This window comes from Xiphophorus maculatus, chromosome 24 (assembly GCF_002775205.1).
Source record: "Xiphophorus maculatus strain JP 163 A chromosome 24, X_maculatus-5.0-male, whole genome shotgun sequence".
In the NCBI taxonomy this organism is placed as follows: domain Eukaryota; kingdom Metazoa; phylum Chordata; class Actinopteri; order Cyprinodontiformes; family Poeciliidae; genus Xiphophorus; species Xiphophorus maculatus.
In genome coordinates, this window is record NC_036466.1 from 11,434,983 (window position 1) to 11,453,479 (window position 18,497).

At 35.5% G+C, this 18,497-nt stretch overlaps 3 protein-coding genes across 4 annotated transcripts in view; 2 read left to right on the forward strand and 1 right to left on the reverse strand.

Moving 5' to 3' along the window:
• The window catches only part of LOC102228431 (NLR family CARD domain-containing protein 3-like), a 971,185-nt gene that overhangs the window by 668,157 nt on the left and 284,531 nt on the right, over window positions 1–18,497 (reverse strand). The window lies entirely within an intron of this gene.
• On the forward strand, window positions 87–10,536 carry LOC111607591. The gene is made up of 18 exons (XM_023329373.1): window positions 87–352; window positions 1,707–1,856; window positions 1,946–2,071; window positions 2,152–2,315; window positions 2,424–2,511; window positions 3,533–3,625; window positions 4,281–4,301; window positions 4,388–4,411; window positions 5,014–5,040; window positions 5,490–5,513; window positions 5,678–5,713; window positions 6,441–6,497; window positions 6,925–7,047; window positions 7,372–7,422; window positions 7,505–7,567; window positions 8,446–8,502; window positions 8,930–9,052; window positions 9,586–10,536. The coding sequence occupies exons 1-18, from the start codon at window positions 289–291 to the stop codon at window positions 9,648–9,650; spliced, it is 1,356 nt and encodes a 451-aa protein (XP_023185141.1). The 5' UTR covers window positions 87–288; the 3' UTR covers window positions 9,651–10,536.
• The window catches only part of LOC102216429 (collagen alpha-1(XVIII) chain-like), a 35,887-nt gene continuing 30,242 nt past the window's right edge, over window positions 12,853–18,497 (forward strand). The window contains exon 1 of the mRNA XM_023329326.1: window positions 12,853–13,118. Coding sequence (XP_023185094.1) covers window positions 13,028–13,118 — 91 coding nt within the window. The 5' untranslated portion in view covers window positions 12,853–13,027. The remainder of the gene's footprint in view (window positions 13,119–18,497) is intronic.

Here is an 18,497-nt window from a genome sequence, read left to right on the forward strand (position 1 = left end):
ATTTGTATTTGTTATTATTTTACTTAAACATCTCCAGAAATCTGTTTAGTAAATCGCAGGAGTTCACCTTCACCTTTTCTACTGCGCCATAATTTTTCAGTTTCGCTTTCATTTTCTTTGGGCGAGGCTCAATGACTCGGTTCTGTTCGACTCGATCATTTTTCCTTTTTAACTTAATTATTTCTCTCTAAATTTAACTTAAACAGTTCACATCTGCTGCCGAGGCTCATTATCAGTGTTATTAGTCGAAGTTGTGTTTTTGGTCTCGGTATTTTTCGCTTTACGATCATGTTTGTTTCCCGGGTGTTTTCCATTGTCCTCCTCGTCTGTTTCGTGTTACAATGTGTCTTTGGTGAGTAAAAACATTAAATATCTTGTTTTATTTTGTTATTTTTCTGCTTCTTAAGCACAGCGCCGTGTAAATGTGTAAATACGCGACATTTAATGGCATTTTTGTTAATAACCTAAAAGCGCTTTTTAAAGGGTTCAAAAAAAGCAATTATCAGAAATATATGAACGATTTACAGAGAGTTACTTCAATCTAAATCACGGAAAACATAAAATATCGGCGTCGAAATGCTACAATTTACTATGTTTTATATATAGCCTATTGTTTTTTTTACGTTTTGAGTATTTCCGGGTTGTTGAAACAGGGGGAGACAGCAGCTCAGTTGTGGTTCAGCCATTTTATCTTTATTTAAATAGGTATTGTGGATATAATTTTAGCAAATTTAAGCATCTTAAATTTATATGGTAACAAACTGAAGTCTGACCTTAAATATAATGTTGAAAAACTGTTAAATGTGTGTTTTTGTTATTTGCATTACTAGAACAGTATTCTTTTAATGTATGGTTTGATTAACATTACAAACCATAATTTATGATTGTGTTAAAAACGTTAAAAGTAGTGATTACTAACCTAACAATTCAAATATGTTAAACTTTGTAGTTTATTTAAAAACAAACTAATACTGAACAGAAAGATGAATGTAAAACAATATATGTTAGAATATTTCCAAACAATAATTTCTCTCTTGTATAATTTTAGTAAGTTACAGTATCTTTATTTCATTTTAGATATGAAATGTGTTTGGTTTTACAAACTTTCAGAAAGTATTTTGACTGTTTTCAGTTCAAATTGGTGAAGTTAAAAATAGTGTGAATAAAGTTAGCGGGACAATAACACTTTTTAAATTTCAGGAAGGTTCTTAAAAAACCAATACGTATGCCGAATGAACTCATCATAGCCAGCAAGACTCTAATGAGTAGTATATGATTATTTTGTACCTATTTCAAACTGGAATGTACTACATCTGATGGATGACACTTATTATTTGAAGATTGAGTCAGTAAATCTGTTCAACTCAACCTTTTCAGCAATTGATCTACAAACTAAATAAAAAATTGAGCTTTTTCAAAGCTTGTTAGACAAAATATGATGTAATATTTCATTTGAGTGAATTTGATGTAGTGATTTATAGTTGATTGCAACTTTTTAAAGAATAAGAAGTAAAAACTGTTTTGTATGGTAGCAGATTGAGTGTTAATTTATCAGCTTGTTATTGATAATATTTACAGATTAGCTTAGTTTATAAGTGAAAAGAAAAAACAAAAGTAGATTAGATCTTGAAAGCAGGGATGATAGAAAGGGATCAACATTTTAAAGCTGCTCAGAAGTAAAACATTTTTTTGTTTTTCATTCACAGCTGTTCCGATGTATAAAAAAGTTGGTGGCTCAGTTGTCCTGGATTCAGGTCATAAGTCTGGTCCCCTCAATAGTGTAACCTGGAAGCACCAAGCGGACCTCGCCTTGGAGTGGTTCGGATCCGAAATTACTTGCTACAGAACCTTTAAAGGTAAGTTCACTTGTGATTGAGCCATAAAGTGTTGTAAACTCCTTCAGATTCATTCATGCATGATGTCTTTATTTGTATTTTCCCTCCAGGTCGATGTAATTTGGACAAAACAACTGGAAGTTTCACCATCACAAATCTGATTCTAGAGGACGGCGGCAAATACACACCTGAGATTAACAGCGTGGTTGGTGGCACGATGGAACTTAAAGTTATCAGTGAGTTCTTCAGGTTTGACTCAGGTTTGTTGGGTTTGATGTGAATCCAATTGATTGGAATCTGTTGGTGTTCCTGTCAGAACCGGTCCCAAAACCCAAAGTGTCCACGGCCTGCAATACTGAGAAGACCGTCTGTAATCTCACCTGTAACGCCAACATCTCCTCTGAGTTTGGACCCGTCACATATAAATGGAAAACAGGAGACACAGAGTTGTCCAACAAGGAGGAGCTGACCTTAACAACGGTATGTTTTAAGATGGAGCCGAACCTCTTCGTAGGAACCTTGTAAGAACTTAGGATGAAACCATGATTTATTTAGGTGGTTAAGAACTATTCTACATTTGCATCTTAGAAAAACGAGGAGCCCTCCTTCTTCTGTGTGCTGGGAAACCCTGTTAGCGACTCAGCCAGTGATGATTTCTCTAACCCTATTAGCAAAGGTGAGCTACAAATATTTCTGTCCATCCTTTCTCTTGCCAAAATGTTCTTATTCACCTTTTGACATCAGTCCACAAACTTCACTGTGATTAATTGGGATTTTTTGCGATGCAGTGCTTTGAAAAAGTATTTTCCCCCAACAGATTTAAATTATTCAAATCATAGAACAACTTCAACATAAGCTGAATAAATCCAACAGCAGATTTGAAATGAGAAGTAGAGTCAAAATATTCAATATCTTGATAAATTTTAATATCACCACAACCCTGTGATCAAGGTAATAAACTTATCCAAACCAACTTGACTCTGTTAAAGGGAGCAAAATTCACCTTTTGCACATTTTTGTGCTTCAATTTGGGTCTCAACTGATTCTAAAAACAGCCCAAGTGTTTATAAAAATCGCCCAGCTGTATTAGGGGAAAATTAGCCGTTTCAAAAACCTTCTAATGTAACATCACAAATTAGCAGGCATTGTCCTTTACCTAGCAACCCCAACAGAGTTCCGCCTGTTACCTAGCAACCCCAACAGAGTTCCGCCCATTACCTAGAAACCCCAACAGAGTTCCGCCCATTACCTAGCAACCCAAACTGAGCCCCATCATGTTTACCATCCGGAAACCACTTGCTGCATTCTTGTTTGTTGTGCAGGAGGCTCCACTTCTGCTATTCAAAGATGCATGGTTGTATAATTGCGTATCGGTTTGCTGCCATTTTCACGTTTGAGTGTAAACATTGAGTTTACCATAACTGACATCAAGAGTTTGTGATAAGTGACGACGAGTTTTTAAAGTTACTGAATATTAATTCAAACACTTTAGAGGGTTTTCCAGAAGTTGTTCTGACCTTTGACCTCTTCGGTAGAGGACATTTTAAATCAGTTTTTGTTTATTGTTAAGTTATGAACTCTGACCTTTCCAGGCACATAGTGCCATTTATACCACATTGACAATAAGAAGGTGATGGTCTGTGTTTCTGGTGAACCCTGAATGATTTAGTTTGATAATTAATTCTTTTTTATTTCAGGGTCTAATATTGTAGCAGCGGTGGCTGTTCCGGTGGTTCTTGGTATCCTCTTGATTGTGCTTGGTGTTGTTGCCTGTGTGAAGTTCAGAAAAGGTAAGAATGCATTAAACATTCAAGTTACTGTCCTGTATTAATATATTGTCTCATCATGTTACATTTATTCCTCCCTTTGAACAAAAACAAGGAAATATTTGGCAGCAGAGTGTTTGTTAGTTAATCAGTCATCAGGAGGGAAAGTTTCTTGGAGGTTCTGGGATAAATCTGTCATAATAGAAGTCAACATCAACTTTATTGTTAATTTCTACATGTTCCAGGCTTACAGAGGAATCAAAAATATGTTTCTCTTTTTCCTAGAGAAAAAGCACAACTGATAAAGACATTTCCTCACACTAAACAGTGAAACTGCACAACAGATAATTAAACACACTTCCTGAAAAGCTAGAATTTAGCATGACAAAATCCCCGAGGGCATTACGATCAGCTAAATCTGTTGAAAGATCATAGATAGCGCTAGAAGTTGTTGTGTTGCTGATCTGTGGGCATCATTGATGAACTTCCTGTTGTAAAAAGAGTTTTGTGTTTATCTGTTTCACTTTATTCAACTATCAACCAGCAGTTTTTGGTTTGTTTACATTGAACCTAGAAATGACAGTGGAATTATGTTGCTTATAAAAATGTCTTTAAGCCTGAACTAAATGGCAAACATTAAATATTTAACACTAATGACTGTTTTCCATTACAATTTCAGTTCCCAGAGTGAGGACAATGAGTAAGTTATTAAATCTGTTCTAAATGATGCATAATGCACATATGACTGATTGTGAAATCTAATAAATGTATTTCTCTTTAATACAGGGCCTTTTAAGTATTTTTCAAGGAGTAAGTTAAAAGTTTTCTAACATCTATCTAATCTTGATGGTTTAGCACAATTTCAGCTGGAAGTAATGAGTAAATAAGGAAAAATGTTGTTTTTAATATTTTGTCACTTCACTGCTTCAACCTTCAATGTATTTTATTGGATTTGTACAGTTAAAGCCAGATATTTATTTAGTCTATAAACAGAAGCATGTTTTTCTCACTGCCTGACAATAAATCAGACCAAATAATTCCTGTTATATATCAGCTAGGATTACCAAAATTATTTCAATGTAATAAATAAAGAGTAGGCAAATTTCTTTTATTTACCTTTTTAATATTTTAATGTTCTGTGCTGTGATGGCTACTCCACAACATTTACCTTGTTTTCCTTAAGCCACAACTAATTTATCTGGAAGACTCTCTTGTGTTCAGGCTTTCACTTCCTGACTGCTTCAATATTTTTAGCATCATCTCAAGTCATTTCCTTCCTGAATAGTTAAATATCTGGGCATCCCAGGAGGTTTATACCAGAATGTAAAAGGCAGAATAAATGGAGAACAGCTCCACTGGTCCTACTATTATCATCATATCATAAAGATATTTATTATCTTCTTCTCTAACAGATCAAGATAATGTTGCACATGGAAAAGGTAAGTCTGAATCCAGCAGGACACAGTCATGGTTAAGACTGTGGCCTGGACACCAGGTGATATTAACACTAAACCATTACTGTCCAAGCACAGTAATGGAAAGTTGAGTGGCAGGAAAAACTGGTTGGAAAAGGTACAAAAGTAGCAGAAATGACAGGAATTGAGAAACTAAAATAAGTTTTAGAGAGTTTAACAATGATTGACGTTTAGTTTTTCAAAGGCAATTTTTAAGATATGATGCAGTAATTAAAGCAAAAGGAGCCCTGACCAAGTACTGACAGCTTATGATGTCAATACTTGACATCATAAGCATGCTTACACAGACATGTTTGGGTTTGGTAGGAAGACATTGTTGTTTTTTTTTATAAAAATGAATCTATATAATCTTATTTGACCTGAATTACTGCAACAAATAGACAATTAACATTTATTATCTTCTTCTCTAACAGATGAAGTAAAAGAAGCTGAAGAAGGTAAGTTAGTGAATCCTCTGTTTGCTGTTTAAGAGAATATTTCCCCATTTTAGGCATTTCATAAATATCTAATTTCCAGTCGTATTTCAATAGATATAATTAATACGGGAAATATTATGATGTTTAATATCTGTGCCATTAATAGTTTGTGTTTTATCTAACAGGGCAATGTTTGCTCAGAGTTCCTCAACCCCCAGTTGGTAATTATGATACTTTTTTTCTCCTTTTGCTTGTTTTTAAAGAAATTGGCTGTTCATAGAAATTTATCCAAGCATAGCGATGGAATGTTTAGTGGAAGGAAAAACTTTCAGGAATTGAGAAGCGAATGAGTTGATGTTTAGTGGTCCAGAGCCATCTTTTCAGATATGATGTAAAAGGAGCCCTGACAATAATCTGTGAAACATGTAGACATGCTTTTAAGTAGGAATACATTTATTTATTAAACTCATTTTTAATACGTAGTTATTACTTATTTTTAGCTGAGTTTTTTCTGGGGTCACAAAGTATTTAATAATAAACTCTAGTAAAATGAAATCTATAGAATGAGATTAACTGAATTATTGAAACAAATTAATATTTTAATTCAATTTTCAGCTGGTTTTATAAGATTTTCAAACTATTTAATAATTTGTCAACTATACTAAATGTTATTTTCTCATCAGTTGACAGTAATCTCATCAGAAACCTCAGTTGAGTGTGTAATCTTATTAATCAAAAGGTGTAAATACAAACTTAGCTTTGTTCTGCAGATGTTATAAAAATAATTATCCTTTCACTGTGACTGAAGAAGCATCATAGTCATTTCACTTTGAGATGAATGAACAAAAATATTCAACTTTTGCACAATATTGTCATGTTTTTATGTCTCTGCTTTACATGTTTTTGGTTTTATTAAAACAAATATAATTTATTTTTCCAATTTTACAGAGAATAAATCAAAGGGTAAAGAAGAGCTCAATGGGGATGTTAAAGTGAACGAAGATGGTGAGTAAAACTTGATAAGATTATTTCACTCAGAGTAACCTGCAAAGGTTTAGAGTAAACCATCATTTCTTCATATTTTAATACAAACAGACTGAATGAAAAACTATCCTAGACACAAAGGATTGTGATGCAGAGCATGAAGCATAAACCAGTTTAAACTGGATCTGAAGCCACTTCATTTCCAGCAGCCGATTCTAAAGACAACTCAGCTTGAGAAAGAGAAAAAGCTCTTAGATTTTAACATTTGGAGCAAATTTATCACAGATATTCTATAACCACAAATGGTCCGGATGTGTCACTCATAGTTTGTGTCTTATTGACGGGAATAAACAATATAAATCATACAGTTGGTAAATATTTTTTTGTTGTTGTTTGAATGTCCTGAGATCTTTATTAATCAGAGTGAAGCTAACACTTTCACTAACAGTTTCGACAGAGCAGCGGCAGCAGCAGCAGCAGGATCCACCAACAGAACAAGTCAGTGACAACCAAGCAGGACCAGGACAGATCTCCGAATCTGAGGAAACCGAACCGACTGCTGAAGAACCTGGTGAGATGTTTGTTTTGTTTGTTACTTTATTTAGGCAGAAAGTTTATAACCATGTGGGAAAAAAGTCCATTTATCCACTTCAGTATAAAGTCTTTATGTCCAGAGGAGTTCAGGTGGTTTATGCTAATGCTAACAATCACCAACCCAGACATGCTGCCCACCAAAATGACCTGGAGAAACTCAGATATTTAACTCTTGCTGTGCCATCTCCCCATTGATGCATAAAAGCAACAGAAAATGAGTTCAGAAGAGTTTATGGATAAGTCAGATTATTTCTATGTGGTTCTTATATTTTTTTAATATAATGTTAACATATTTTATCAGGAAAGTCAAAAGACTCAACCTGTGATCCTCCTGACACTGAACCTGAACAAGGTGAGGAGATTAACTTTAATTACTGTATTAACATCTGTAAACTCATGTTTTTCCTTCACATAATGTTATTTTTATATTTCAGGGTCCAGTCAAGAATCCAATCTGGTCCCATCTGCTGAGAGTCCAGAGCCCAGCAGTCAAACTGGTGAGTTAGACTCAAATTAATGTGCAAAAATCACATTAATTAGATTTTTCAGTCGTTATAAATTAAAGGAGCCAATCAGCCATTGACACAGACTTTACACTTTATATTTAGACACTTTGTTCCCAAAAATACACAATTTGCTCCCATTTCTTTGAAAAAAAATTAAGATAAGCCCAACTTAACTGTTGAAAATATCACAAATCCATATTTTTGCTCAAGCCAGTTTAAACCAGTGAAGTAATCCTTTTTTAATACAAACTTGCATATTTCTAGTTTTCAACAAGCTTATTTTCAGGTCAAGATTTTGTGTCTCTTCCTTTCAAAATGCTTGATATATTAGTCAAGCTAAATAAAATACATAAAAGTTGATTCGGGTACAGTGAAGTCGACTTTTCAGTAAAATTCTCTGAATAAATATAATTCTGCTTATTATAAAAGTTTGCTTCTGAAAAGATGAAAGTTTTTGTTGTACTTAACATTTTCCATTGCAAGAAAATAATCAGTATTAATTCTACACTGATTAAAAATAAAAAACTTTGATAAACAAATTTAGATCTTTCTTGAAATGGACCTGGGGGCCACAAAACATCAGAGAAAGGGCCACAAATGGCCCCGGGGCCGCAGTTTGGACACCCCAGGTTTAACACAAAGAGCTGTTATCTGTGTGGAAATTTAACAACATGGATATTTACACTTTTTAAAATCTTTTATTGGCTCCAGTGGCCTTTATTCACTGGAAGCTGGATATTTATATATGAGTTTAACTTTGAGATGAATGAATAAAAATATTCAACTTTTGCACAATATTGTCATGTTTGTATGTCTCTGCTTTGCATGTTTTATTAAAACAAATATAATTTATTTTTCCAATTTTACAGAGAATAAATCAGAGGGTAAAGAAGAGCTCAATGGGGAAGCTAAAGTGAACGAAGATGGTGAGTAAAACTTGATAAGATTATTTCACTCAGAGTAACCTGCAAAGGTTTAGAGTAAACCATCATTTCTTCATATTTTAATACAAACAGACTGAATGAAAAACTATCCTAGACACAAAGGATTGTGATGCAGAGCATGAAGCATAAACCAGTTTAAACTGGATCTGAAGCCACTTCATTTCCAGCAGCCGATTCTAAAGACAACTCAGCTTGAGAAAGAGAAAAAGCTCTTAGATTTTAACATTTGGAGCAAATTTATCACAGATATTCTATAACCACAAATGGTCCGGATGTGTCACTCATAGTTTGTGTCTTATTGACGGGAATAAACAATATAAATCATACAGTTGGTAAATAATTTTTTGTTGTTGTTTGAATGTCCTGAGATCTTTATTAATCAGAGTGAAGCTAACACTTTCACTAACAGTTTTGACAGAGCAGCAGCAGCAGCAGCAGCAGGATCCACCAACAGAACAAGTCAGTGACAACCAAGCAGGACCAGGACAGATCTCCACATCTGAGGAAACCGAACCGACTGCTGAAGGACCTGGTGAGATGTTTGTTTTGTTTGTTACTTTATTTAGGCAGAAAGTTTATAACCATGTGGGAAAAAAGTCCATTTATCCACTTCAGTATAAAGTCTTTATGTCCAGAGGAGTTCAGGTGGTTTATGCTAATGCTAACAATCACCAACCCAGACATGCTGCCCACCAAAATGACCTGGAGAAACTCAGATATTTAACTCTTGCTCTGCCATCTCCCCATTGATGCATAAAAGCAACAGAAAATGAGTTCAGAAGAGTTTATGGATAAGTCAGATTATTTCTATGTGGTTCTTATATTTTTTTAATATAATGTTAACATATTTTATCAGAAAAGCCAAAAGACTCAACCTGTGATCCACCTGCTGACACTGAACCTGAACAAGGTGATAATGTTCTGTAATGTCTGAGTCGTTGACAGGCAGAGAGCAGCTTATAGGTTTTTTAACTCTAATCTATTATTGTTATTATTATATTTGTTTGTTAAAGTACAGTGTTGCACTCATTTACATGTGTTAATAATTCTTCTATCTTTCTGCAGAGATTGTATCACCACCGAAGCCGAGACGTGCAGTAACGCCTGGCACAGATTCAGCAGAAAGCTGAAACTCTCTTCATCTGTGTGCGTCTGCTGTGACCTGGTCCGTTCTGGGAGGATGTGATGCACCTTACTGCTGTTTGACTGCGTTTGTTGAACAAGCTAATATTTCAAATGTTGCATCCGACTGACAGAAGTGACAGCAACAAGGTCCAGCTGGTGGATAGTATGTCTGAGATTTGGAGGGATGAACTTAGAAGACAACCAAGGCTGCCTTACTCTCATCATGTTCAAGAGCAAAAACTTATGAGATTTATTTTAAAAAGTTTTATCTCTTCCAGATTTGGACTATTTTAGACCATGAGTTGGATATATCAGTGTTTCTTCAGCATATCTGAACCTTTCTTGAGGTTTTTATTGTTGTACAGAATCTGCATTTGTTGTTTTGTACACTTATGTATTTAATTGCCTTCGCTGCGTATTTTTTCTCATTTTCATTCCAAAACACTGATTTGAACTGCATGAGAAATCAAGACCAGTTTGAGGATCTAGAATGTGGTGCTGCTGGGTTGGATTTTAGTTCGTTTTAGTTTAAATTAGCTTTTTTACTTTAGATTTGTAAATGATGGCAAAAAACTGAGATGCACTTGAATTCCTACAGAATGTGTCCGACTCCCTTCGATGGAGTTTTACTCTAATTATTCATCTGTGCCATCATAAACAATAGACAAAGATACTAAAGGGACAACCAAACATGCTTTAAAACTACATATAAATATTTTTACATGTAAATCTATTTATAAGCTCCTTTCATTTGGATGTTTTTCCAGTGTTGGAGCTGAATTCACTGTGTTCCCACTAGAAGGCAGCATTCCTCTTGTTACTGCTGAAATCTGGTTTTAGTAGGAAAAAATGTTAGAATTAAATAAAAGCATTTACTGTAAATATATTTTACACTCATTGATGTACAGTTTGGTTAATACAATTATTTATTTACCACCAAAATACTTTTTCTTCTAGATGATAATCTTGTGACTTTTAAACGAGTCAAAATGAAAAGACAGCTGTTTGTATCCTGGTAAAGCAGGTACATGTTGCCTTTTCTTGTAATATATGTTTTCTCCTGAATGAATAGAGACAGATTGAGTCTGTCTCTAAAAAGACAGACTGAGTCTCTAAAAATTGATATATTTAAATTTCCTTATTAATGATATTAATGAATTCCACAATAAAAGGCAAACATGAAATATAGACGGTATCCAAAATGAAAGGGAGGCGAAAACCTACCCTGCTTTCCTGTTTTCCCCCCATCCATCAATATTCTGCCTCGTTAAGAGCTCATTTTTTTGTTTGCTCATTTATATGTCATTTTATGAGCAGGGCCTGATTAACACTTAGCTGTTCCCTGGGCAACAATATTCAAGGGTCACATCATCATCACTCCAAGGATCACCACAATTTGGCAAAATACAGAATAGTTTTAAACAACTATTTTATAGTAATAGTTTACTATATATTACTGTGCAGTTGGTAGCACTGTTGCCTAGCAGCAAGAAGGTCCTGGGTTTGATTCCTGGGGTCTTGCTCCATAGAGTTTGCATGTTCTCCCTGTGCATGGTCGGTTCTCTCCGGGTTCTCCGGCTTCCTCCCACAGTCCAAAAACATCACTGTCAGGTTAATTGGTCTCTAAATTCTCCCTAGGTGTGTGTGTGTGTGTGTGCATGGTTGTTTGTCCTGTCTGTCTTTGTGTTGCCCTGTGACAGACCGGCGACCTGTTCAGGTGACTCCGCCTGTCGCCAGGAACGTTAGCTGGAGAGACACCAGCACCTCCTGACCCCTTCTAAAGGACGAAGGTGTTAGAAAATGGATGGATGGATATTCAGTACTTTAAAATCTAATGGTCATCAAGTGTATTTTCATGTGAAAATGACCAAAACGTTATAGAAGTGTAAAAGTTCCAGAAATGATTTAAAACATCTCTGTGTGTAGTTTAAAAATGTCATCGCAACATTAATTCTTTTTTATTAGACAACATTTTAGTTTTCATTTTTCAAACTGGTCTTGTCATTTCTTATTGTTTTTTTAGTAATTGTATCTTGTTTTTGTAAACGTTTGACCTCAAAGAAGGTAAATATCTCTAATTTCTCTACTGTCCCTTTAAGAGTCCTCCAGTTGAGTGTGATCAGACCTCTAAAGGCTGACACACCTTTTTACATACATTTTATGCATAGTTTGCAGACATTGCAAAGTTTAGTAATTTAGATTACAAAAACCCCTTTCTGATCAAGGTTTTTCTTGATTAGAAAAGCCTTTAATTTGAAAACCTCCACAGGAAGTGTAGCGTTCAGAGCGGCGTGTCTCCTGTAGTGATGGGATTTTCGGCTCCTTTTCGAGATGCGGCTCTAATGGCTCTTCTTACTGTGGAGAGCCGGCTCTTTCGGCTCCCAAACGGCTCCCCATATATATTTTTGACATTATTAATTAATTAATAGCTTAAACCCAATTTTATAATATTTTGTTTCATTATTGACATTGTTAAGCACTTATGATGAATAAAAATGCCGCATAACAATGCTATAGCAATACCGATGCGTGTGATGTCCGCATGTGCAGGTTGTTTGTCGAGCCTGCACGATAGGAAATGCTGACTTTGCACAGTCTGCATTCTGCCCTGGAGCTTGATGTAGCATTAAAATGAGTCCAAATCTTGCTCCGTTTTCTGTCACTCATTTATTTTCACCTATTCAGTTCTCACACTGACTCCCCTTCTTTCTGTGCGTCTTGACCGCTGAGTGAGTGTCTGTACATAAACACCTGCCGACGAATGCTATACAGCTTGGCCAATTGCCTGCCGTTTCCACAAAAAAAGTGGAGATAAACTTTTTTTTCAGTGTTTTCCAGCCACATTATTTATTGAAACTATGTGTGATTGGTCAGATGTGTGGAGCACACGCTTGACATGAGGGCAGTGGACCGACCGAGGGGGAAAAACTCTCCGCTCTGGCACTGGCAGAAGAGCAAAACGCGCAAGGAGAGGGAGAAGGGGGGGAGAGACAGCGAGGCACCGCAGGACAAAAAAAACGATGTGGGGAAAAACTATCGGCTCTGGCACTTGCAGAGCACAAGCACAACGACAGGGAGGCGGAGAGACAGCGATGTACTGTAGAAAAAAACCCGGCTCCCAAATAGGATCCTAAAACGGCTCCCATTGTGGAGCCGGTTCCAATCGTTCACTTCAAAGAGCCGGCTCTTAGAGCCGGATCGTTCGCGACCGACACATCACTAGTCTCCTGCTCAGCGCTGTGCGTAAAGGCGCACAGACCCTGCGCTGGTTAGCAGGAGGATTTTCTGCTGTTTATTTCTCTGCTTCCTGCGGCTGAGATGAGAAGTGACCCTCCAAACATCTGAGGATTTTATTTGGGGGTTTTTCTGTGAAGGACTCAGGATGTCTGGACGCAGCAGGTGGTTGATTACGAGCTGGCAGACCTGCATCTGTGTGCTGCTGCTGGTGGCACAGATAAAATCTCAGCACGGAGGTAAGAGGATTTTAGGAAACTTTAGCCAACTAATCATTGAAATCCTACAAATGCATTGGAATTGTGAGGAAGGTGCTAAAATATTGAGGAAATCTTATTAAAAGGAATGTGTTGGGCTTCTTTTCTAATAAGTTTCATGGATGCAAAGAGAAGCTTTCCTAGCAGGAATGTGTCTGAGCTTGATGAAAGTGTCCAGACTTGCTTTTTGGGAGTTGAGGGCAAATCTTCTCCTCAGCTGTCAGAGACGCTGCCTGCTGTGTTTGAGTTGGATGTTACCTGGGCGCATCACATCGAACACTGACTGGCTCTGCTGATTTTAGCCTCTATTGTTTTTATTTTGCATCACTTTGGGTCCTTGTTTTGTCTTTATGTGGCAGGTTTTTATCTATTTGGAGTTTTTGGAGGCTTTTCTGTGGTTACAGGATCCATTTAAGATATATATCTTTATATGGTCATTTTGCGTCTCTTTGTGTTTGTGTGCCTTTTATGGATTGATATTTCCTTGGGCACATTTATCTCCATTTTCTATCTGCCTTCAGTTTTTGTTGCATATGAACGTGTAGCTGCCAGAAAATAATCTTAAAGTGTCATTTCTTTGCATACTTTTCATGTAGGTATATTTAATATCCTGTTTTTTGCCTGATCCTGCCTGACAAAACTCTTCAGATTAAATTTAGAAAGAAAATTTGGAACCCCCAAGCCCCAGTCACCCCAAAATAAATTTATTAAACTATGATTTTAATGTTTGTCACTGTGCACATGTCCAACAGTGCAAACAATGTAGGAAATATATACATTATAAGCATAAATATGGTGATATTTACATTATTTACAATATTAATCAGTTAAATTTCTATACACATCCAGATATAACCATCATATAATTAGTGCATGTGAGCGTTCACGGTGTTAATTGCTTTAGGGAAGAAGTTGTTTTTGAGTTTGTTTTTGTTTTTATGCGACTTTAGCGCCACATTTAAACTGCAACATTATATAAGATAGAATCGGTTGTATATAAACTTTAAATGCACCTCAGATGCACCTGCATCCGTTGTAGGAAAGTAGGGGTGCACCAATTTATCGATTGGATGATTTCCTAAATTGTTTAGTAATTGGTGATCGGCTGATGTGTACAGGTGAAGCTGATCTTCCTCCTAGATCTCATCTACCTCCCAGTTCATGTTGCATGTTTAAAAGTAACTCTGTTGCCAAATCAGCAACTTTCTTGCTATATTTAGCAACATTTCAGATTTTAAAAATTGGTATCGACCAAAATCGGAATCAACAGATGAGGCTTTTTAAAGATCGTCCAGGAAACTGCAACTGGTGCAGATGAACACAAATCATGGATCAAGGTAGACACAAGCCAACAGATTAAAAACTCACCACCGCATGGTGTGTGTGAATGTGCATTAATGTATTTGTGGTTGTTGTGGAACAATGTGGCATCAATTAGAGGTAAGTGCAATGCCAACTCTCCCCAATCGCCTGGCAACTGCTGCCTAAAACGACCCGCCTGCAGGGTCTCCTTGGTATCCATTAGATACACACACACCACCAACAAAACTTTATTTCTACTTCTCCTTTTCTCTCTTAAGTTTTTTCCTCTTCCTGTACTTCTGTAATGTTCTGATAAAACATGCAAAGCTTCATCGTTTGTTTCTGAACGTACATTTTGCTCAATTGCTCGGCTAATTATTGCATGTTTGCTCGGTTTTCATAGTTTAGCTTGTAACATATTTCATTGCGGTTCCAGCTAATTGTGTTCCAGCAAAGCCTAAGAGATTTTTTCCCACATGCAAAAACTCACTGCTTTAGTTTAAACATGGCAACGTTTAATGACCATTGTTTCTCTGCAGCTTTCACCCAAAAATGTATTCTTGTGTTTCTTTGTGGCTATTGTGTCTTTTTGTGGTTAATTTCCAACTTTTGCCAGAAGTAGTTAATGTTTTAAGCACAGTTTTATGTGTTGTTGTTGTTTTTTTGTTTTTTTAAATATTCAGTTCTTTCTTTGTTTTATTTTTGTCACCATAGATGTTTTTCTGACCATTTTATGTCGACTATTGTTGCTCCTTTACATTTTGTTTGTTATTTTGCAGATATTTACATTAAATTTTAGCCTTTTTGTGGTGCAGTTTTTCTTTTAATGCATTTTTCTGTTTCATTTTATTGATCTTTTCAAAGAAAACCAAGTTTAACTAATTAAAAATCCTTGAAGAATCAGTGTAATTCTGTTACGTTATTAACATTTTCTGTGAATTACGCTTTCAATTTTAAGAGCAAGGTGAATTTGCTCTTTTAAATCAAATTAAAAGTTCAGATTTTCGTTTCTCCAGGGCTCATCAGACCCTCCCAGTAAAACAGACACTCATCATCTTCATGGCCTAATTTTACCTGGCAGCTTGTCTCTTCTGCAGACTACACACACACACACACACACACACACACATATATATGTATACACACAAATATTATGCTGACATTCAGGCATGCCCACACGTTCATGTCGAGACAAAGCCTCTCAATATGCAGAAGTGCTTTGCAAGCTTTACAGGAATTCACACATCAAGTCAGAAACATTTCAGTGCATAAAAATGCAGGTTTTTGCAGAGTTTACAAGTTTCTATGAAGGTAAATAATCTATACAAAAAGATAAATGGAAGCATGATTGTTAAAATCCTCCAAATAAGGGAATGTTTTGCCTCTAGTCATAAAAAAAGCCTCATAAAACAGTCATTTACCATCTGGTTCTGTCGACAGAGTGGATCTCTACATCCTCCTTGTTTACGTTTGTTCCATTTAACTCCAGATTTACAGTTTTTAGCTCATAACGAGCAGAAGATGCTTCCCTTGGGTGGCCCAACGCCATGTTTTATGTTATATCAGAGCTTATATATTAAAGCAGACGCAAGTGGGAGTAATAAAACTCTAAGCTCCATGGTGTGTATTCAGGGTGTAAAGAAAATACAGGGGGGTTTGTGGGATAATTGGAGCTGAGAATAGTAGTTTATTTATCCCGACTGGAGAGTCTATTACCTGCCTGAACACGAAGCCCTAATTTTCCGCCTGGGATTTACAGGAGAAAAGTTCTTGGCTAATATTTTGAGCTTTTAAAGGCTGAAAACAAAGAGAAGGGAGATTTTACGAAGGAAGCGAAGACTATAAAGAGTGAAGTTATACAGGAAATAATCGGTTATACAAACTTTAAATGCACTACAGATGAATGAATTATAATCCATGTGTGACATGTTTTCTTGGGTTTAATCTGTAAAGTTAATCACCTCCTACAATCCTGATCAGATTAGATTAGATGTTTATGTAAACTGAATGTTATTTTAATAGTTAGCTGAGATTTATGAAGCCATTTCTGTAGTAAGAATTAAATTTACTCTAACATTTTACTTTTTTTGCTCATATAATCTGATCCCACGTTTTGATTGGCTGTATAAAGTTTTAAAAATGTTCAGTTTATTTAAAGATGAGTACTTTTGAGCAGTCAGTATCTTACCTCCAGTTAATAACCTCACAATTAAATTCTAATTTTGATTCTTTGGACCACAATTCAGTTTGATATCAGTTTGATTCAATAAATACTGATTTAATAATAAGTAGTATAAAACAATTTATTGGATTATCTATTAATAATTTTATGTGTTACTTATTTTTTTAATTAAGAGCCAGATTATTTCACTGTATATGGCAGTAAAAACTAGAACAATAACACTTAGTCTATGTAAACATAAATTATTTCTTGTTTCTCCCAAAAATTATAAATTGATTTGTATAGATGGAGGTAAATTTGCTTCATTATTATTCAAACAAAAACTAATTTTAATTAAAAATATGTAAAAAATTATCAAAATGTTTAGAATAGACATTTGTAAACATTCTTTGTCTACAATATAAAGTTTTTTTTATTCAAATCACTTCCTTTTTCTAATGAAGAGAAAAAGTTAATTTCAAAATTAATTTTTATTTGCAGTCACAATGAAATTGTAACAGAAGTTATTGTGCTAAACAATAACGTTGTTTTGAGACCATTTTCAAGTAATATTATGCTAATAACATAATAACACATTTTGAAAAATCAGTAAACTTTAAATTTTAATGAACCTTTTATAGAGATATGTTAATTATCCAAAATAAATGAACAAAATGACACATAAAATGAATTATTAAGTCTATGTGAACAAAATAGTCCTTCAAAAACAAGGACAAGTTGAAACAAAAGCTGTGAGAAAAGAGAAAAGTAATAAATCATGACTCAATGATTTATTGATTATTTGCTTAACGATTCTCAAACTTTTAGTTTTGAAGCTCTCTCTTCCTGCTTTTGAGTTAAAAATATATATTTGGAAAGTTCAAGAAGATGATTTAACTTGTAGTTTTTATAGATCTGCTTGTGTATGCAGCGTTTGGACAGGTTGACTAAATAGTGAAAGCTCGGCCTCTTAAAACAAACTCGCGGCGTCTCTTGTGCTCCACATCACCTCAGGGACTTTTCCCATCTGCAGTTTACTCCCAGTTTTGTGTAATTGCAGCTTTTATCCCAAGCGTGTCTCGCATGCAGCTTCGTTTGCCTCCTGCGGTTGATTAGCCCTGCAGACTGCAACCAGTGAAACTTCAAAGTCTCCCCAGTGCAGCTGGGGGTGTTTTCTACCTGCTGCAAGATGTTAAAGTGTTGCAGCAGAGGTGTGACCTCATGCAGAGGGGGTGACAGGATGTTTGGTTTTACATCTTTCATCTTTCCATGTACAGTCCGTGTGAAGGTCCGCGCTGGCCGTTCTGATCTCAGCTAATGGGGGAATGTTGTTTTTCCAGCTGCAGAACTCGTGACGATGGTGGCTGAGGCTTCTGCTCTCACCTGCTTCGCTCCTTCAGATCTAATCATCAGAAATCCACATGCAGCATACGGCTTCATGCTAAATTTAGCTTAATTCAATAGCTGGGACACCTGGGTAGAGATTTAAATGTTTGGACTTAGCAGATGTTTCAAGCTGTCTGAAATCTGACACAATTGGTGCATGCTTCTAACCAAAATATAATCTAGAATATTTAGAGAATTATTAGGAATGAGTGTGGTTTCAATCTAAAACAATCAAAGAAGTAAAACAGTGAAAAAATACTTTCAAATATAAAATAAATTCTATGTTACAGAGAGATTAGTATTATTATTCCCTGTGAAATTAAAGCTTTTGTACATTTGTACAAAATAAGGAAGATAATTTCTCTCTCAAACTGTTTTCTGTTTTGTTGTTCGTAAATAAATAAGAAGGTAAAGTTATGAGCCAGCTGAGACGCCAATAAGAAAAAGGCTTAGCGGAAATTACAAAATAAGAATGGTGTTTTGTTGTATCTTAACACTTTTAATCATGCAAA

What these genes read in the sequence shown, in the direction of transcription:
- LOC111607591 (XM_023329373.1), top strand. Translation starts at nt 289, where the DNA reads ATGTTTGTTTCCCGGGTGTTTTCCATTGTCCTCCTCGTCTGTTTCGTG. An exon ending in AGGAGCTGACCTTAACAACG is followed by an intron (nt 2,316 to 2,423) that starts GTATGTTTTAAG and finishes TTTGCATCTTAG; the next exon opens with AAAAACGAGGAGCCCTCCTT. An exon ending in CTGTGTGAAGTTCAGAAAAG is followed by an intron (nt 3,626 to 4,280) that starts GTAAGAATGCAT and finishes TTACAATTTCAG; the next exon opens with TTCCCAGAGTGAGGACAATG.